Source organism: Indicator indicator, chromosome 5 (assembly GCF_027791375.1).
Source record: "Indicator indicator isolate 239-I01 chromosome 5, UM_Iind_1.1, whole genome shotgun sequence".
NCBI classification, from domain to species: domain Eukaryota; kingdom Metazoa; phylum Chordata; class Aves; order Piciformes; family Indicatoridae; genus Indicator; species Indicator indicator.
This window is the reverse complement of record NC_072014.1, coordinates 5,475,154-5,494,430: the sequence shown is the minus strand read 5'-3', so window position 1 is coordinate 5,494,430 and position 19,277 is coordinate 5,475,154. Positions and strand designations below refer to the sequence as shown.

At 40.4% G+C, this 19,277-nt stretch overlaps 1 protein-coding gene across 1 annotated transcript in view; it reads right to left on the bottom strand.

Moving 5' to 3' along the window:
* Positions 1–19,277, bottom strand: part of GLS (glutaminase) — a 71,837-nt gene that overhangs the window by 27,832 nt on the left and 24,728 nt on the right. The window contains 8 exon segments of the mRNA XM_054381470.1: positions 851–943; positions 2,327–2,458; positions 4,457–4,633; positions 7,186–7,236; positions 7,785–7,851; positions 8,908–8,966; positions 10,054–10,086; positions 17,554–17,612. Coding sequence (XP_054237445.1) covers positions 851–943; positions 2,327–2,458; positions 4,457–4,633; positions 7,186–7,236; positions 7,785–7,851; positions 8,908–8,966; positions 10,054–10,086; positions 17,554–17,612 — 671 coding nt within the window.

Here is a 19,277-nt window from a genome sequence, read left to right as displayed (position 1 = left end):
CGCCATCTTCCTTGTAGGCCCCCTTAAAATACTGGAAGGCCACAATAAGGTCTCCTTGGAGCTTTCTCTCCAGACTGAATAGCTCCAGCTCCCTCAGTCTGTCTCCATAGGAGAGGTGCTCCAACCCCCTGATCATCCTCATGGCTCTTCTTTGGATACATTCTAGCATGTTATAAAAAAATTCAGACTCCAAACCAGGCTGTATTTAAGACATATACATGCAAATAGAAGCACTCTAAAAATCATTCTACTGCCTCATCTCCTATTGAGATCTTTGTGTCTTAGTTAAAACATTAAGGGTAATAAAAGCAAAGAGGTTTTTCTGATCTCCAGCATCCTCACACTCTTTCTGCCTGTAGCTGGAGTGGATTCAGCTCCTTCCCAGCGATTGTTTACATCACTTCCTCAGCCACAGCACTTGCCCAAATCCACAGCAGTTTTGCGCTCTCAGGGATATCACGGTGAAAAAATGCCAACCGTACACCTCAGGCCTTGCAGCACAGAACGGAAAGGCTTAGCCAAACAGCTGCTCAGAGCTTTAGCAGAGGCAACCAAAAGAGTAAAACTTTTTGCAGCTGTTATCAGACACCACAGATTTCATCTAGCAAGGAAGATGAGCTGCATGAAATGGGAGTTACTAATCTAATGTGGAATTGGACTACACAAAACCCTGTCAAGAGTGTGGTCCAACCAGGGAAGTGTCCACTAGTGATGCAAACTAACTAGTTCCTACCTGAAAGCTTTGATGCAGTACATGTCATTGAGCAGATTTACGTTTAGAGAGGAACTCTCCACGTTGCTTCTGGATGCCTACAAGCAATGCTCACACTACGCAGAGACAGCAACTTACCCGCTGATCACCGCCTTCTCTGCGAGGATCCAGCTTTTTTGCAAAGTGTCTCAGATTATCATAGTTATGGAAGTTGCACAAAGAAACCAGATCCTGCAAATGTTTGGAGAACATACAGTCATCACTTGTGCGTGAGAAATGCACGTGAGGTTAGAATCATACAACCACGTACAGTTTAGAGCACAACTTAATCACTTAGACCAGTAACAAGAGGAGCTTATGTAGTAAATCAGTAGCAGGGTCTGTAAGGCTCTATGAATGTAACACAGAACCATGGAGAATCTTAAGGGTTGGAAGGGACCTCTGGAGATAATGAGTCCAAATCCCCTGCCAAAGCAGGATCACCTAGGTTAGGTCACACAGGAATGCATCCAGGTGGGTTTTGAAAGTCTAAGAGAGGAAGATCCCCCAGCCTCTCTGGGCAGCCTGCTCCAGGGCTCCAACATCCTCACCATAAAAAAGCATCTCCTTGTGTTGAAGTGGAACCTCCTGCGTTCCACCTTACACCCATTGTTCCTTGTCCTGTCACTGGACACCACTGAGGGTTGGTCCGACCCAGATGCAGGACCTTGCACTTTGACTTGTTGAACCTCATGCCACTGGCACTGGCCCACTTCTCAAGCCTGTTGAGATCCTTCTGGATGGCACCTCTTCTTGATGCCCTCAAGGGAGTCCACCACACCACACAGGTTGCTGTCATCAGCAAAGGTTGCCCAGAATGGTTGTGAACGCCCCCTCCCTGAAGGTGTTTAAGGGCAGATTGGCCTTGAGCAACCAAGTCTAGCTGAGAGGTATCTCTGCCAATGGCATGGGGGTTGAATTAGATAGTCTCTGAGGTCCCTTCCAACCTGAGCCATTCTCTGATCTTTATTAGCCATTACAAAGAGCTTGACAAAATCTCTCCTGCTTCTAGGCCACAGCCCTTTCAAAAACAAGAGATGAAGCTCAATAACTGCATCTGATCTCTGAGGATATGTTTCATGTCAGCTTGCTTATAAAAATTGGGTTAAAAAATACATCAGAACAGTAAAATTTTATTGGAATGTTCTTCTTTCAAAGAGACGCATTTCCAATGTTTTGAATATTGTTCAGTTTACAACCAGAGAGGAAAAGAGATCTATAAATAGGACTCTACAGCTTCTAAGGCTGTGTACAGGAGGCTCTCTCTTTCATTTCTTCATGAAGTGCCCCTTTCCAAAGCTTTTCCACAATAAATCTCTCCAGTGTTTCTGGTATCATGCTTTCTTAGTACTCACTGAGTGAAAGCCTCATTTGTTACTGAAATACAATGTCTCACCTTGGGCTTTCACCCTTGGATCAGATGAAACTTGCTATGTGTGGTAACAACTCCCTATTTAACTCATTTAGATCTCAGCTGTACTAACCAAAGCTCAGTAAACAATAGCTGCAAAAGGAAAAAACAAACCCAAAACTAAACCCAAAACTAAACCCAACACTAAAGGCAATGCTGCTTACATGACAAAAGTGAATTCCTTTAACACTGTTGCCCATCTTGTCCAAAGGAGGCGACCAGCACATCAAGCCCATGACGTTAGGAACAACCAGAAGAATCCCACCGGCAACTCCAGATTTTGCAGGAAGACCAACCTATGGAATACCCAGAGAATTACTGTCCTCTGCAGACATTCTTCACTGGTGTAACACAACTCATCAGCATTTCACTGAAGATCATTATAGAAAACGTAGATCTGGAAAGCACTTTCACCTGATAAAGCATTACTACTTATCTCTTTTTAGACAGACTATAACCTGAAGCACACTTGGTGGCAATCTCAGGTACATGACTGTAGAGTTATTTGCTCTCAGTACCACACAGTCAGTCATACAGTGAAAAAGAATTTCAAGCAATTATGACTATGTGTCCAGCTCTAAGGCCCCCAACACAAGAGAGACATGGACCTGCTGGAGCACGTCCAGAGGAGGGACACAGAGATGATCATAGGGCTGGGGCACCTCTCCTGTGAACACAGGCTGAAAGAATTTGGGCTGTTCAGCCTGGAGAAGGCTCTGGGGAGACCTTAGAGCTACATTTCAATATCTGAAGGGGATTTACAAGAAAGCTGGAGAGAGAAAGTTTAGAAGGGCGTGTAGGGAAAAGATGAGGGGCAATGGTTTGAAACTGAAGCAAGGCAGATTTAGGTTGGTCATCAGGATGAAGTTCTTTACAATGAGAATAGTGAAATACTGCAACAGGTTGCCCAGGGATGCGGTTAGGCCCCGTCCCTGGAGATATGCGAGACTTGATGTGTCTCTGGGCAACCTGCTCACATTGGAGGTGTCCCTGCTGCCTGCAGAGGGGTTGGACAGGATGACCTTTGAGGCTCCCTTCCAACCCAGTGCAATCTGTGAATCTAGAATCTGTAAGCAGTAGTGCACAAGTGGATCTCTAATGCTTCTAAACAAGGTAGTAGTACAAAGCTATATATATATATAAATCTCCATGAAAGCACACAGTAACTTCCTTATTTACAATCTGGATAAAGACACTGCTGTTTCCCAGAGGTCCTTCTTGAACTGAGGAGCCAAGAACTGGACACAATATTCCAGATGTGGCCTCACCAGGGCAGAGTAGAGGGGGAGAAGAACCTCTCTCAACCACAGCCCTTGTAATCCACCCCAGGTCGCTGTTGCACTTCTTGTCCACAAGGGCACATTGCTGGCTCATGGTCATCCTTCTGTCTACCAGGATCCCCCGGTGCCTTTCCCCTGTGCTGCTCTTCAACAGGTCAGTCCCCAACCTCTATCCTCACAGCTCTGTAAGCAGTATCTTTCAGGTCACACAAAGCACCACAATGAATTTTACTTCCGTGCAATAAGGAAAAACTCAAAATGCTAAAACCATAATGCTGGAAACACAGATAAGATGCAGTTCATCTTGCAATGCTTTCATGCAAGAAACATACCGCTGGGAAATAAAAGCATTGTACATATGCTGTGTACAACAGCCACTTTTCCAACACATGAGGACACCTCATGAGCCTGCATTAGTGAAGAAAAAACATCAAGAAGGCTCTGAGGAGACCTTATTGTGGCCTTCCAGTGTCTTAAGAGGACCTACAAGAAAGCTGGTGAGGGACTTCTTAGGATGACAGGTAGTGGTAGGACTACGGGGAATGGTGCAAAACTAGACATGGGTACATTCAGATTGGATGTTATTTCACCATGAGGGTGGTGACATTGGCACAGGTTGCCCTAGGAGGTGGTAGAAGCCCCATCCCTGGAGGCTTTTAAGGCCAGGCTGGATGGAGCTCTGAGCAACCTGATCTAGTGTGCAGTGTCCCTGCCCCAGGCAGGGGGGTTGGTACTGGATGATCCTCGAGCTCCTTTCCAACCCTAACAATTCTATGATGCTGTCCTAAAGGACAGCATTTATGTTCTGGTATGACAAGGATTCCCAAATGTGAAGTGGCAGAGCATAGTGAGAGATAGAAGGTATGGTGTACTAGCAGAGCCATGAATCTTTGGTGAGGTTTCACCACGTGGTGCATTCAATTTCTAAACAACAAGCAAGCAAGCCAGCCCTGGAACAAGGAAAACAGATTAACCTTCCTGGTTAGCTAGAATTAATATCTGAAGAGTACTTACATGGAAGGCAAACTGCCCTGAGAAGTCATACATGCCACAGGAATGCATTAAACTCAAGGTATTCCGGACTGCTTCAGGACTCAGCACTCTTTCACCAGTGATTGGGCAAAAGCCACCATTGGCCAGGGTTGCTGCCATCACACTTGCAGATTCACATGTTACTTCTATTGAGCAAAGCTTATGAGAAAGAAAGAGAGATTATAAGAACTGGTACCTGTAGCACAGTAAGGCCAACTACAGCAGGCTCAACAATATGCCTCTACAGAAATAACATCTCATAAAATAACCTGCAGCGTAACATTTGTTACAGATGATGCCAGGAGCATCAATTAATATGGTCTGAATTTTCTTACTATAAAGATCCCAGTGACACTGTTTGTAAGCCCTCTTAATAGTTTGGGACAGTATTTTTTAAGGGTTAGTGTCTCTGATTCCTCCCCCCACCCTCCCCTTACGTTCCTTTGAGAGGTAGAGGTCTGGATAACAATCTCAGTATTTTGCATCTGCTTAAAAAATGGCAAAAGCCGTAAGATGACTGTTTGGGTTCTTTTCCCCACTTTGAGTTTGTTTTGTGTGGTGGGTTGTTTTAAAGCCTTAGAAGACCCCACACGTTATATTGAAAGGACATTGGAAAGCTTGCAAACTCTAGCACATGCAAGTCTTAACACCAGCACCTCCTGCAGCTGCAGCCTCATTTCACCTTTCTCTCATATATGCCAGGTATTAATGATCCAACCACACCACAGCTTCTCCCAGGATCCCTGCTTCAGTACAGACTATACATACTTTGGTGACACATCAGGAAATGTGATATGATGCCATCACCTGATGCTGCCTCATTTCTGCAGAAACCAAAAGATAAATTGGTTTCAACCTGAAGCTGAAATTCTGCTCTGAAAAGTAAACAAACTAGTGCTTGTATTCTTGCTTTTGCCAAACAGTCATTACATGATATTTCATGAAGTTACCTAAACCAAGTTTGCATGAGTGGTTACTACCTGGAATTCTTATTTTCCGGGTGCCAAACTCAATACATCCTAGTCCAATCAACTGGAGTTGCAAATCAAGAGATTGTCAGAGACGCATCTAAAATGGCAACTGTGTTTTAAACATAGGAAGTAATACATAATATCACCTGCTTGGAAAGAAAAAGTCTTTCTAGCTTCTCATTTTGTACCTTGGTTCTCTAAAAAATGAGAATAATCCATCCTCACTTTACAGATATTACAGGAAAAGCTTATTCCTGTTCAGAAAGTTCCCAATGACACAAGGGAGGAAGGAGCACTAGAGAAAACCCAAAGAAATAACTAAGTCATTGAAGTGGCATCTGACTAGTGTTAGGAAGTAAGCCTTGGAGAGTGGGAAGTAAACAGAATTGCTGTCCCTTTTGGGAGTATGGAGTGAAAAGGGGATCTTGCAAGGGGAAATAAATAAATAAATAAGTAAATGAAAATGACACACAGTCAGGAAATCAGAGATCATAACTGTGCAGGAATCGGAGGCCAAATTCAGTCACAATGGAAAAGTCATTTGGGGCATTTCTTAACTTTATGACCACCTTTGCACTCAGCATATCAGGAATGGCAGCAGTGGGATTGGAAACATTGAAAAGTCAAATAAATTAGCAATTTTGTTCACAGAATCATGTCATAGGTGGTGCTGCTCTAGCAGGGGCGTTGGACTGGCTGATCTTTCACGGTCCCTGCCAAGCCCTAACATTCTGTGATAGAATCATAGAATGGCTTAGGTTGGAAGGGACCTCAGGGATCATCTACTCCAACCTCCCTGCCAGGGGCTGGGACATCTATCAACAAGACTTGGTTGTTCTGCAATAACAGAACTTCAGAGCAGACTATTAGCTTATTCCTAAATTTCCAACTCAACAAGAGGTCAGCTGAGGCTAACCAAAGATACCTTACTTCAGAGAGTCATTTGAGCAGGTGCATCCCAATACAAAGAACTCAGAACTTGCATTAACAAAAATATTATTTGCATAAGCAACAGCAAGTCTCATGAATCAAAACCAGATTCATTTTGAGAACTAAGTTCTAGATTTTTCTTTAGACTATCCCAGACAGACTGAACCAATAACACAACTTGAACTGCCTCTTGAGAACTCCATGCAGCAGAGCTGACCCAGTTGTGAATGTTTTAATATTAGGAAACCCTTACTGAGGAAATAACCTCACACTTGCCAAGTTCTCATTTTGTGACAGTTTCAAATAACTTGCTGACAGTTAAAAAAAAAAAAAGGGAGAGGAGGAAGGGGGAATGCATGTGACTAGATTCTCTTTTACCCATAAGCACTGAATTAAAAGGAGATTTTTCTTATTATTTCATTTATGCCACTACCCTCGAGCTTACAGCAAGAGCATGCATATTCTCCTTTTAGCTACAGACTTGAAAGTACTTCACAGTACAATAAATAGCAGCAACCCAAAGAAGCAGAAATATTTTGTCACACTCACTCAAGTAACAGAAGACATTTTAAGCTTCTATCTAATAGTGTTTTAAAAATTGTTCCTCGTAAGGACACCTAAGTACATCACCTAAACAAAAGCCAGTCTCCACGCATGAAATGTACATCATGTAGTCCCAGAATTTAACAGAAGCTGACAAGTTTAACTATAAGCTATTAAAACCTTTTTATCTATGTCAACAAATCAGTTTCTGCTGCTTGCAGCAGTAATTCTAGGACTGTAAGAAGCCTCAACTTTAAAGTCAGTTACCTGAAAATAGAAGTCTAGTATAGCAACCATATCCGTGCCTTCAGGAAAGCACTGGGGAACAAAAATAAAGAGAGTATTTAGGTTCAATTAAAATTTTTTTTCACTCTCACTTCTAGAGACATAAAGATATATTCTTGTCAGCATGTTAAGCATTAGGCAGATTTAAAATTAAGTATTTATGTAAGTGTCACAAGTGGAAATATTCAATCAGATCAGATTTAAAGATAACCCAGTGAAGGGAGAGTCAATAAGCTAGCTATTAAAAGTATTTTTCAGTCCAGCTTTCAATAGCTTTAAATCAGCAACCTGCAAACTGCAGCTAGGAGTTTTCTAAAGTCAGCTGCACAGCACAGGTTATGCCTTTTAAGACCAAGAAAATAAATCATCTTGGCTATGATGCAGAAAAAAGATCTCAGGTATTCAATTAGAGTGATGCAAGTATTACACATCTTAAATTACAGCATTTTTGAGTAACAGTATGGAAAGTTACACTACTGGACTGATTTATGGCCTCCTGTACATTAAACAAATTAAAAATCTTCATCGGTTATGAAAAAAAACGCACACCACACAAAATACAAGAAACAAAAAGGATCAACCTTTTTTTCTTTCAAGTAATAGCCGATTGCAAAGTTTCTATCTCCACTCTCTCTTTCGGACTGGAACCTTAAGATTTAAAAAAACAACAACAACAAAAAACAAATTAAAAAAAGGACAAGACAGCACATCAAACCTTCCCAGAGACAGTGAACTTTAGAGATCTTCAGCCTGTAGTTCAACTAAATTGCATGGAAAAGATAATTTTGAACAGAAACATGCTCCTAATGCAAATGATCTGGGGGGCTGGAACATCTCTCCTAGAAGGACAGGCTGAGGGAGCTGGGGTTGTGATGTGCAATAATAGGACAAGGGGCAATGGGTGCAAGGTGGAGCATAGGAAGTTCCATGTGAACATCCGGAAATGCTTTGTGAGGGTTACAGAGTCCTGGAACAGGCTGCCCAGAGAGGTTATGGCGTCTCCTTCTCTGGAGGCATTCCAAACCTGTCTGGATGGGTTCCTGTGTGACCTACTCCAGGTGACCCTGCTCTGGCAGGAGGGCTGGACTCGATCTTTCAAGGCCTCCCTTCCAACCCCTACCATTCCGTGGTTCTGTTAAAAGAACACTAGTTATCTCACTCTTTGCACATGCATGCCAACTAGTAACCTGGAACAATTCTGCTCTATGGAATCTTGATGATTTTCCCAGTGCTGCTTTCAAGAGGCTCTCAGGAGTTGTTGGAATCCTATATGTTGAGTTAAAGAGCAGAATTGTTCTAGGAAATAATTTAAACATGCAAAGTCAAGAAGCCCAGGGAGTCCCAATGGTATAAGGTGTGCTTTCTAAACATTTGATATGCAGCCATCAACATGCAGAGTTTAATTTTTAATCTGAATGCCAGGAAGCTGAGCTGCAATTACAGCTCTCACTGCCTCAGCACCAACACAGCACCAAGAGCAAATAAGGACATTTCAAAGAGAGAAGCAACCCTTTTATGTGAGATTTAGCCATGCTGATGTCAGAGATATGCACAACTATGGTTCTTGTAAATTTTAAGTCAAAGACACCCTCTAATCTGAGGGATGAAATGGTGTTTTCAATGTAAACAACTGAACTTTGCCAATATTTCAGCTACCTTGAGGCATTTTCCACCTAATTCATGAAGTATATCAACAATACTTACGTAGCATTACTAAATCCAACATACTCATTACCAGCCATCTTATTCATGAACTGCATCACCTGTTAAGAGACAGAGAGGAGGGGAGAAAAGCATGCTAACATTTTCAGGCATGAAAAAGTTGTCACTGATAAACTGTCAATCCAGCCTCACCCTAAATCTTGTAACACAATTTTACAAATGCAACCCAAAAACCACTAAATGTTTAAATAATAAAGATAAAAAGACAAAACATGTGAAATATCTGTCTATATGCCAGAGAGATGGGATGTCATCCAGAATGACCTGGACAAGCTGGAGAGGTGGGCCCAGATGAACCTCATGGGGTTCAACAAGATCAAGTGGAGGGTCATGCACCTGGGTTGGAACAATACTCATTATCAATACAGGCTGAGTGATGAGGTAGAAAGCAACCCTGAGGAAAAGGACTTGGGAGTTCTGGTACATGAGAAGCTGGACATGAGCCAGCAAGTTGCAGGTGCAGCCCAAAAGGCAGCCTGGGCTGTATCAAAAGAAATGAGGCCAGCAGGTTGAGAGAGGAAATTCTTCCCTGGTGAGACCTCACCTGGAGTACTGCCTCCAGCTCTGGAGCCCTCAGCACAGGAAGGACAGGGACCTGATGGAGCTGGTCCAGAGGAAGGCCATGAAAATGACTGGGGGGCTGGAGCACCTCTGCTACGAGGACAGGCTGAGAGAGCTGGGGTTGCTCAGCCTGGAGAAGGCTCCAAGGACACCTAATAGCAGCCTTCTAGTACCTGAAGAGGGCCTACAAGAAGGCTGCAGCGGGACTGTTTATAAAGGCCTGTGGGGATAGGACAAGGGGCAGCGGTTTGAAATTAGATTTAGATTGGATGTTAGGAACAAATTCTTTACCATGAGGGTGGTAGAACACTGGAATAAGTTGCCCAGAAAGGTAGTTGAGGCCCCATCCCTAGAGATACTCAGGTGAGGCTCGACAAGGCTCTGAGCAACCTGCCCTACCAGAGATGTCCCTGCTGACTGCAGGGTCTTGACTAGATGACTTTTGAAGGTCTCTTCCAGCCCAAGCAATTCTATGTTTCTATGAAATCACTAAAGGTTCCTTGCAATTCCCTTGCTCTCCAGACCTTCACCCCCGAGTTTAGCTCCAAAGGAAAAATAAGAACTTACGTAGTCAAACTTTTCTGCATTATTTGCTCCTTGCTGCAAGAAAAGAAAAAATAATTTACACAAATTGTTAACACAAGAATGAAGTTAGTTCACTTAACAGGATTAGGATTTTTAATGCATATAACTAAGGTATGAGGCTAATGAAGGTACTACAATCATTTCACATATTAATGAGAGTATTAAGGTGTTAGATAAGTAGATCTTTAATTATCATGTAAATTAAATAATCCTCTAGGAGTCTTATCAAACACCTTTATGTTGGCAATGGATTTAAACTGGAAAAGGTATGCTTTATTTTAAAATGCTCTCTGTTGAACTTTAGGTGTTTAGCATAAGTAAATCTAGCAGCTAAAGCCAAAAAACCCACAACAGAAACTACAATTAGGATAATGATAACAAAAGCACTAGCTTTTTTATAGATTAGTAACCCAAAGGTATTCTTATATTACCAGCAGAGCTGAGCACAGGGAAGTTCAGGCTACTGAAATTAAAAATATTTCCATGGCTGCCACCCATCCTAAGAATTTAGATTAAAAAGACTTAAAGTGTTACCCCTAACTAGGAAAAGAATTGCATATATTCAAAAATCTGTTTTCCTTCAGATCTGATTCATGGCTTACCTATTAAAAATTAAACTGAAAAATTAGATTTTAAGATCCCAGAGTACATCGCTGTGCTAACAAGGTAAGGAAAATAATAATAATAGTAATCATCACCATCATCTAAAGCCAACTTAATAAGGATGCTAATGAAAATTCTAAGGGTTGGTTTGGTTGGTGGTTTTGGGGAGGATGAGGGGTGTTATTCTGGGGCTTTTTTTCCCCCCCACCCCTCTCTGTTTAAGGACACTCTCAAAATTTAATAGCTGCCAGTTAAGGATGTATTCATTCTTTACAGGTCTCCCATAGGTGACCTTCCACAAATTCCTTTAGCAAGACACTGAAAGAGGAGTGGGAGGTAAAGAAAAAAAAAAAAGTGCATGGTCAACTGGGGGAAAATTTTTAATTTTTGGAAGTAGCCAGGCAGAATTTTGAGGCAGTTTAAAAAAAAACAATGGCATCACATACACAAGTGGAAACAATATATCTGCTGAAGATAGTTTTAGAAATTATTTTAAAGAGAACCCTCCTTAAGTAACAAAACTCTGTTTGACATCTCTCAAACAATTCCAGACGCTTACTTGCACTGCGTTTAGTAGAGCGGGTGGGGGAAGGAAGTGGAAAAAACCCTGAAGCTTTCTATCAACCAGTGTTTTACTTAATGAAATGCGTAAAGCCAGGCTCATTTCCCACTCTGTATTTGGATTAGGGTGTTGTAGATAATCTTTGAAGCCCATGCATCAGCTCATCTGCAACAGGATGTGCAGTCATACACGTACGATCGCTAGCTGGAAGGAACACCACACTGTTTGGTCAAAATTATGTGCCAGTGGTTATCTTATGCTTAAAAGACTAACAACCCTTACTCTTAAAGGCAATCATCTCTAGCTAGTTTGCAATAAGATAAAAAAAAAATAAATAAAACCAAACCCCAAAAGGGTCACGATACATTTCACCAAAATGTTCCTGTATAATACACCAGAACACAAGCCTTAAAAATTTTAACTCCACATCTGTTCAATGAAAAAAAAAATAATTAAAAGAAGAAATTACCAACTTCATTGAACTGTTGCAGTTGTCAAAATATTCCATAGATCCTAATGCTGGAAAATATGTAACAACATTTAAACCACAAAAACCTTTTTCAACCTTTCAAATGCACAATGAACATTTTTTTTCTTCTCTTCCCCCCTGGGAAAAGTGGGTCAGCATTAGTTATGGGATGCTGCATCGATAGTTGTATGGTTAGACATGTATAATAAATTGAAACAAGTTCTTTTGTTAAAAAACAAAACAACAACAACAAAAAAAAGAAGAGGGAGAAAGGGATCATGCTGTTGGCAAAAATATAAATACATAATACCTCTTTTTTTTTTTTGTTTGCCCAGTTGAAAAAAATTTCCTAGCCCTTCAACAAAAATCTGCTTTTACTAGCAGCACAAAGTCAGTGGGCAAAAGACTCAATGTACATTTTTTTCCACATCAACTTGTAAAAAAAAAAGCTTTCATGTTCACATCTAATCTCATATTTTGGGAAGAAAATCCTGTATACACTAACTCAGATGATGTCCTTGATGTTCCACACACTTGCATAGGTACTTTTACATCACACACAAAAGCACTGTTACTTAAATTCCTCTCTTACTTAAATACCTAAAAGAAAGAAATAATTCCAGTTACTCAAGTACCTAAACACCATGAATTCTACTGTTACATAAATTCCTAAAATATTTGCCTAAGTAATCATATGACCAACACCTCAACAGGGATTTAACATAACATGGAGCTAAACCAGAAAACCTTGCTTCCATATACATGGCTAAAACCCCCCATGTAGTAGTTTCCCTCTTTAGCAGCTGACAGAGGGAAGCTGCTCCTCCTAAACAGCTGAAGAGAGACAGAAGCAACATACAATATCAAATTGATATGCAGGTATCGGATCCTAACATTCAGAATCCAACAAGGAACTTTCCCTTAACCTCTTAAATAAGAGGCAAGAAAACTTCTGTTCTTGCACCAGTGCTTCTTATTTTGAGCTGGACTGTACAAGATTATGAGGCTGGGGGCACTGTGATAGTAAGGCTCTTCAAAAGGATTTTTCTGTAGCTCAGATGAGATTCATCTGCCTAGAACATCAAAGTTCAAACTCCCCAAACACTCAGAACATTTACCGGAGCATGTGTTCATATACACCCTTACTGCAGACGTGCTTGTGTGTATACATAGATGAAAAAACACTCTACAGGAATGCAAAACAAAACTGAAAATGTTAAGGTCGAAGCAGTTCTCTAGGCAGAAAACTCAAACTTGCAGAAGACAGCTCAGAACTATTTTGTGAATGCTTAAAACCACAATGGACACTGTGGCTGTTGATCAGAAATTTGACTTCTTTGACTATGTCAGGTTATAGTGATCTTCCCTTTCTTTTAAAAGGGAAAAAAAAAGGTACTTCAATTAGTTGTATTTCTAGAGTTGCAAAGGTTGCATCTCTACATGTACCCAGCAAAGAAGACACCCACAGATACTTGCTAGAACTTGCAACAACAAAATTAAGCAAAATTTATTGAAAAAATAGTTAACATTAGCCACTCTTCACTGATCAACATTCAGTGGTTATACAAAAGCTCTTACCATGTGTCTGTTAGAATAATGTGTCAATTCTGAATCTAAGCCAAGCTAATAAAAACAGCTTTATCGTATTATAAGATATTATTATTTTTAAAAAATTAATTTCTGGATATTTCAAAACCAAATTTAAAACCTAACACTACACTGTGATGAAAACCTTGGGGGGGGGGGGGAAGTACTTCTAACACTGTATCATAGTGTAAGAATTTTTTTTTTTTTTACATTTCTACATTTTACATTAATATAATTTTTAATGTATTTATTTTAGTTTTCTGTACTTGGAAATATTTTAATTTTATTTGTTCATCTGAGTCTTTTCCATGAGAACTGCTGTCCTGACTGCTTGTTCTGAATTACATCAGAGCAGACTGGCACAGGCAGTATTTGACCCTCTAAGAGCAATATTGTTACTATTTAAAACACACAGAGGAATTATTTTTGCATCCTTCAGGTTTTAAACACTTGCCTATGTGGCCAGCGAAGACACGTCATTTCAGATATCATTACTACATATTTTATGTCAAATAACATCCAACACACTATGAATATTGCTGTGCCCCCCAAGATGTCTAAATGTTTCCCACACTGATTCATCACCACAGACAGAATATCTCCCTTCATTGAGCACTGAAGCCTATCACTGCTGCCTGTGTGAGCTCCTGCGTGTTGCTGTCAGCACTGATGGGAGTTAAATATGCTGCATTTGCCCAACCCTTTGCTGTTATACTGGAAAAGCTTTATCTACAGATGGAATCTTGAAGCATACAACAAAAATTACTTAAGATTAATCCCTTGGCCTCTGGTGATTCCTTCCACAGCCATCTGCCTTCTGCATATTTCACTCTGAATCCCTCATCATCTCATTTGCACCTCTAATGTGTTATCCTCCCCAGTCAGTAAAGGTATGTGCAAGTGGGCACTTGGTGACACAACCACTGATACTCCTGGAGTTGACAAGCCTTGAGAATAGAGTTTAAGGTTTAAGAAAAAACAGATCAAAGCATGAAAATCTATTCATGCCACAGACAATAAAGACTTTTCCCAGTCAATGTGATAGACATTGCTCTGCAATTAGAGAGCAATGAATCTGTACTAAAGCTGTGCAGCAGCTGAACCTTTTTACCTCAAGCATCTCTATTTCCTTGGAGACACAGAAGACTTTACCATTTTAGCTAATATCACCTGCCCACAAGCTTCTGTGAATGCCACTACAATTTTCGTTTGATAACAATTATTTTTAAATTGTTTTAACTGTGCAATTTCTCTAACTAGTATTAAAGGCAAACTTAAAAACACTGGGAAAGGTCCTTAGGGACCTTTGAAAATTCATAGAAGGGTTTGGGTTAGAAGAGACCTTGAAGATCATCTAGTTCCACCCTCCCTGCCACAGGTAAGGACACTTTCCATTAGACCAGCTTACTCAAGGCCTTATCCAGCCTGGCTTTGAACACCTCCAGGGAGGGGACATTCATAACCTCCGTCTACAACCAATGCCTCACCACCCTCACTGTAAAGAATTTCTTCCTAACCTCCAGGCTAAATCTACCTTCCTTAAGCTTCAACCCATTCCCCCTCATCCTATCACTACAAGCCCCTGTAAGAAGTCCCTTCCCAGCTTTCTTGTAGGCCCCCTTCAGGTACTGGAAGGCCACTCCAAGGTCTCCCCAGAGCCTTCTCTTCTCCAGGCTGAACAGCCCCAACTCTCTCAGCCCATAGGGCAGGCATTCCATCCCTCTGATCATTTCCGTGGCCCTCCTCTGGACCCTTTCTTTCATTAATGCTGTCCCACAGGATCAATGTCCTTTTGCTAAAGCATTTTTATGGTAGATATGTTTCAAATTGTTGAACAGTGTAAGGAGTGTAAGGCAAGTACAGTTGGAACAGAGCCATGAGTTAAGGCACCAAAATGTAAATACATCAGAGTTCCAGGCATGTAATAGTAGGAGAATCATTTAAGCTGGTGAAAGTAGGATACAGTCATGCCTAAGTAAGCCAAAATGTACAACTCCACACACACAAAGGCTTTATTATTATGAGTAGCAAAGACTAAACGTAACGTTACAGTTCAGGTCTATGCTCTATTCCCAGGTGTGTATAGCAAATTCACAAGGCAGTCAGAACTGGGTACATAATGCTGAGAATCCTTTTTACCCCCTTGAAATGCTCACACGTTCCATATTCTGGTAAAAAGATCACTCCAGCCACCATTCCCTATCCACAAGTAATCAGAATTTGCAGTGCATACTAACAGCTGCTAAACTCAGTTCAATGGATGTAAATTTTGAAAGACTCCTGGTATCAATTTCTAAAAGATAAAAGAAGGACTATCAGAGAAGGTAAAACATTAACACTGAAATACAGCAACAAGCTCTCTGTAATTATCAACAGGCTATCATGAGATAAATCTGGAGTACACTTTGAATTAAACCATGCTTAATCTCTTGATTTTTCTTAGATTCATACATAGCCTTCAAAATATGCAAGTAAATAAACAGAATGAATGCAGAGGAACTAAGGGCAAAAGATGGGTTAATGAAGCCAACTTTGGAAAACAAGCCCTAGATTAGCTCAGATATAAATTAATCACTGAATAGTTAGTGGGAATACTGTTAATTTGAAGATTTTAACCAAGTTACTTCACAGAAAACACAACTTTGATGTCACTCTGTACCCGTGAGCCTCTCTGTAGTTTTCTTTGGAGTGTGTTTAGTTTGGTTAGTTATCCACATGATAAATGGTATCTTAGTGGAGCAGTACAGAAAATAACCTACATTTGAATCACACTGAAAACAAATAACGGAGTGTGATAAGTAAGAGAGGTGTACATTAGGCGTGCAGTTACCACATGCAAAAATGTTAGTGCAATGCAATACTCTTCATAAGAACATTACAGCAAATAAAGAGGAAAAAAACCCAAAACAAACCCACCGAGCAAAAACAATCCCCCAACCTTCTAACAAGAATCACAATTGCATGCAGTCAACAAACCCACGTTATCTACTCAGCAGTACATCGTTTATCCAGAACTAAGTGCCTTCTGCAAGAGGCACATGCTTGGCATTTGCCTTAGGACCAGTAGTTATAGTAGGAACTAACATTTTGACATATCAGACAAATGTGTTAAGTCAGATTGTAAAATTCACTGTGATCCAAGTGAATTTCAACGCTCAACCTTTTAAAAAAAATAAAATAAATGTGAATAAATTTACCTGTCATACTTAAGGCCATTTTCTTTCACCTACAGCTATTAAAGATAAATGTCTTTAAGCAGGAGTTCTTTTACACCTTCTTTAAATATAAAATAACAGAAAAGCATGATCTAAGTAATTTTAAAGTAAACAATTTGGAAACAGGAGGTAGGAAACACGCTACAGCTAATGGGAGTTTGAAACATAACCAAGGAAAAGGCTGTAAACAAGATTTGTAGACCTCAGAAGTAACAGCATTAAGTTTTCTACTTCAAAACTCCAGAGGACTGACATGCTCCCCAGGATTCTAAGAAGGTACCCTTAAGGAAAAAAAAAAAATATTTTTTTTGGTACAGCAGCTACCAGAAAAAGACAGAAAACTGAAATACCTGGCAAACATCAGCATTACATGGAATTGATGCCACTTACAACTTCAAGACTAAGGAAAAATAAAAGACAGCTTTCCAAAAGTCCCAAGATGCCAAGGCATTATTCAGCTGTGGTTTACTCAGCAGAATATGAGTAATTGTTTCCAAGCATATTCATTGAAGGAAGCATATTTGCCACCCCACCAGAAACGATGGAATAGAGAAGTTACACATCATTTACGTGTACAGTATGTTAAGAGTGGACAAATTGAGTGTGAATTTAGCTGCACTGCTCCTGGACTCTTCCATACTCTCTTCCATTTCTTCTGCACAGCAAGAAATACTCTCGCAACTTCATGCTCTTTAAGAGCATTAGATAGTCAAACTTATTCTGAGTGCTATAAAGTATATTCCCATGGACATACTCTTAGCATTTAACAAGCATGAAGCAATTCTCTCAAGAGAATATCAAGTGTTGTGCAGTTAAAGAAGGAAACAGATCTAAAAACACTGAGGTAAAAAGAGGCTTTCAGCTGCACTCCGCACTTTTTTCAGCTGCTAGTTTTTGTATTACTGTTTCCAGAACATCAGAGCTCATCTACCTGCTAATGAGTAAGCTGCCAGCAGATATTGCACACAGAAATGGTTCATAATCTGTACAAAATACTCTCTCTACATTCTGTTAAAATACTAAAACTAAGAATAGATTTTTTTTACCTTGATTAAAGATGTGATCACAATTGCTCCAGCATTCACCATAGGGTTATGAGGCCTGTCTGTGGAAGAAATGCTTTGATTACAAATATAGCCCAAGATAAAACCAGTCAAATGTGTGTGTAAAATTATAAATCATAGAAACATAGAATGGTTCAGGTTGGAAGGGACCTCAGAGGTCATCTACTTCAACCCCCCTGCCATGGGCAGGGAGCAGGGATGCCTCTCGACTAGACTTGGTTGCCCAAGGCTTCATTCAATCTGGGCTTAAAACACCTCCAGAGAGGGGACATCTACAACCGCTCTGAGTAATCTATTTCAGTCTCATCACCCTCGTACTGAAGAGCTTCTTCTAAGATCCAGTCTACACCTACTCTCCCCTCAGCTTAAAACCATTCCCCCTTGCCCTAAGGCTTAGACATCCTTATGGAAAGTCCCTCTTCAGCCTTCCTGTAGGCTCCTTTCAGTTATTGGAACGCAGTTATAAATTGCCCACCAGAGTCTTCTCCAGGCTGAACAAGCCCAGCTTTCTCAGCCTATCCTCATAGCAGAGGTGTTCCAGCCCTTGGATCATCTTTGTGGCCCTCATCTGGACTCACTGCAACAGCACTATGTCCTTCTTATGATGGGGACACCAGAACTGGACACAGCATTGGAGGCAGGGTCTCACCGGAGCAGACAAAGGGGAAGAATCACCTTTCTTGAGGTGATATTTACCTATGACTTAAAGCTATGATTATGGAATACAATCCTAAATCAAGTATACTGTAATCCTACATTAGACAGTTTTTTGTAATTTTGAGCAAAGTTTTTTTACGAGCTGGAACACACTTGGCCTAATTAACAGCCCAATAAAATTATTTGGCATCAAACTTGTGAATTCTCTGCAGCATTCCATCAACATATCATTTGCAAGTGGAATAACCCCAAAAGGAATTCCCAGTTTTTCCTCCAAGTTATCAAATCTCAGCAATTCTAAAAGTGTTCAACAGGCCCTTTGAAAAAAACCCACGTTACTAAACACAAATTCCAGTTCTCAAAAATCCTTGTTGCTGCACATGAATACAAAATCCTGATTCTTTTTAAGGATCAGAGGTTTCTCTTAGAGCATCCAAAACACCACTTTACTCTAGATTTTAACTCACTTTATAACTGATTTGCATATGCCTGCTACTCTGGAGTTTTTCTTTTTAGCACTGATTTCCATATTAAGAGTGTTTTTGCATTCCCGGTCAGTCACTCATGGCTGCTCAAGTGAATTAATCACCTTTCCCCCTCCCTTCTTTTTCCAATAAAGCTTTCCTTATCAGCTATCTTTCTGTTCTCCAAATACAAAGTTTTCCTTCTTTAATATCTATGCCCTACAGTTATTTTATTTTTAAGCAGCATTTTTGTTGTGCCCTTTAACAAGGACGTTGAGTTTTGAGGGTTCTGGTGTCTGAAAAACCTCAACCAGTTCTCAAGATGTTGATATTGTGACTGGCGGGAAGTCTTTTTTCTTCTTACTTTATCACCAAGTCTGAAAAGAAATAGTCATTTTAAAAACCTGAACCCCACAAAGTACTCATTATTTGTACATATCTCACACACACTAAAAAAGAAACTTGAGATGATTGCTCTTGGAGATTAGCCTGATACTCATACAACGCACTCACACACTTTCCCCTGAAAATTACAGTGATCACGGTCAATGGCACTTCACCATCTGTGACTATCAAATCATCTTC